Source organism: Papaver somniferum, chromosome 10 (genome assembly GCF_003573695.1).
Source record: "Papaver somniferum cultivar HN1 chromosome 10, ASM357369v1, whole genome shotgun sequence".
NCBI lineage: Eukaryota > Viridiplantae > Streptophyta > Magnoliopsida > Ranunculales > Papaveraceae > Papaver > Papaver somniferum.
In genome coordinates, this window is record NC_039367.1 from 116236815 (window position 1) to 116239413 (window position 2599).

At 40.1% G+C, this 2599-nt stretch overlaps 1 protein-coding gene across 1 annotated transcript; it reads left to right on the forward strand.

Moving 5' to 3' along the window:
- The first annotated feature begins 938 nt into the window (after positions 1-938).
- Positions 939-1856, forward strand: LOC113316134 (G-type lectin S-receptor-like serine/threonine-protein kinase LECRK1). The gene has a single exon (XM_026564354.1). It carries the CDS (start codon positions 939-941, stop codon positions 1854-1856), a length of 918 nt encoding a protein of 305 aa, XP_026420139.1.
- Positions 1857-2599: the final 743 nt, after the last annotated feature.

Genomic DNA, 2599 nt, shown 5'->3' on the forward strand with positions numbered 1-2599 from the left:
TAATAAATCTAGGTGTTTATGACCCCTATCAATATGCTACCCATCGAACATGATTATTGTCACTACGCGCCCTGGAACCCTACTCCACTTTGAGTTAATGGGAAGGCTAGCACTAACTCCACCTTGAGCACAGCCTTTCCCACCTAGAACCCTGCTCCACTTGAGTTAATGGGGTGCGACACTAAGTCCACCTTGAGCTCCAGCTCTACCTTGGGCCTTTCCTGCTCCACCTTGAGTCTGACTCCACCTGCGCCGTACTGGGTGACATCCACAACCAATTCTCCGTTCGGACAGTAGCCCCAACCATAGGCTCTGATACCAGTTGTCAGGATTTTCTTAAGGAATCACTGACAATCGCGGAATAACGGATCTTGAGATATTATGATGAATAATAAGTAAACCAAACACAAGCAACTATAATAATACGAGAAAGATAAATCAACTCACAAGACACAAGATTTATAGTGGTTCGACCAATACATACAACTTGTATATATTGTTTATGTCCACTTTGAGCCGCACCAAGTCAAATCCACTATGAAGAAAAACGATTACAACATCGTGTGAATCTCAGCAAACCCTTGGTTACACCGAAACAATTATCCGAGACGATAACCTTGTCTCTTGTTCCTCACCAATATGCTCTCACAACGAAACCCTAACTTTAGCCCTAAAAGCTATACAAGAAATCTCTCACCGATCTCTTAATCGTTTTCTACACAATGCACAAATTCTAGAAGGCCTAACTACCTATTTATATAGGTTACAAACTTGGACACCAAGAATTCTAACCGGTTTAGGAAACCCCTTCCCTAAATAACCATGGCTAACTTTAGGAAATAATTAATTAGTCTTCAATAACTAACAACTTCTACATGGTACTTGCACACTCCAAAATTTCCAACTCCCTATCTTGTTTTTCTTTCACCATGAAAAACATGAAGTTCCAACAAACAATTCTCTCAATGTCCTTCTTACTTCTCCAACTTCCATTACTAGTTGTTGAACCCTCATCTTTCAATGACAGAAACATAACAAGTCATACTTCTGTCATCAACAAAATGAGAGATTCATCAAACACTTCTATGGTCGGCAACATTATAAGAAGAGGTTCATCTATTTCTATTGTTGGGGATATTTGTTCTAGTTATTGGCCTTCTTCTTCTTGTAATGTTGGTTTTGGATTCTACAAACTATGTTCTTCACAAGATGGTCCTGATGAATTTGTAGTTGGTATAAGCTTTTTCAAGCCTCGAGTTGCAACCCTTGTTTGGTCAACGAATCGTTACTATTCTAAACCATCTTCAGTTCTCATCACCAACGAAGGAAAGTTTGTGCTCAGGATGAAGCCAGATGACAAAGAGGAGCCTCTAATACCCAACATACAAGAACCAGTGGCATTTGCAATGATGCACGAGAATGAAAACTTTGTACTTTATGGTTCAGAGTCTCAAATCGTTTGGCAAAGTTTTGATTATCCTACGCACACCGTTCTTGGCGGTCAACAATTAAGAGCTGGGTTTGATCTTGTCTCTAAGGGAAGCAGATTATCAGTTGAGGAAATCAGTGGTTCAGTGGAAATACATGCGCAAAGTTCAGAAAGTGTACGTGTATCTATAATATCAGATGCACTACTTGAGGGTTCACTGAGGAGGCTAATATTCCTAAGTTTAAGCACTACTGGTGATCTATATCTTTCTGGTTCTGATGGCGTCGTTCTTAAATATATTTATCTAAACAAGAATCATCAACAAAGGCAACAAGGAGGAACAAGTATTGTGAAGGAGGATGATTATTTGTATATGGCAAGACTATCTTCATATGGGTATTTTATGTTGGAGTATGTGGCTCGATAAACACCACATATGTATAGCTAGGATAGTCCCACATGGAATAAGAGGAAGTACATGTGGTTCCTAGTAAGCTTGGGCATCTCCTTACATAGCACTGAGGCCTTTTAGATTAAAACCCCACACCTGCTACAACGGGTGCTCAAGTGGGGACAGTATCGGTGCTATGTGGTCGGGCCCGGAAGTAGGGTCTGGCGGTCCGTGAAGATCCTAACAACTGGTATCAGAGCTCGGGTTAGAGCTTTAGGGTTTATCGTAGTACGATTTGAGTGGGATTTATGGGTGATAATAACGAAAGTACGGTAGCTAGGGTTAAAGTTTTTAATGGGAAGAACTTTGCGTTTTGGAAGTGTCAGATGGAAGACTACCTATATGAGAAAGACATTGCTGATCCATTGGGAGGAGTTGCGAAAAAGGGAGCACGCAAAGACGATGAATGGAAAACTCTTGATCGCAAGTGTGTAGCCATGATCCGTAGATGTATAACGGAGGAAGTCTACAATAACGTACAAGAGGAAACTAGTACGAAGGATCTTATGGATAAACTTGAAAAGTTGTATCAAAAGTCATCAGCCTCGGGAAAGATTATGTTGTGTGAACAATTATTTAATCTGAATATGCAAGAAGGCGAAGCGATTTCAACACATCTTGGGAAGTTTAAATCAATTATTTCTCAGCTTTCAAAAGTTAGTATTACTTTTGATGATGAATTTCAAGCTTTACGGTTGTTGTCGTCATTACCAAAGAGT

What these genes read in the sequence shown, in the direction of transcription:
- LOC113316134 (XM_026564354.1), top strand. Translation starts at nt 939, where the DNA reads ATGAAGTTCCAACAAACAATTCTCTCAATGTCCTTCTTACTTCTCCAA.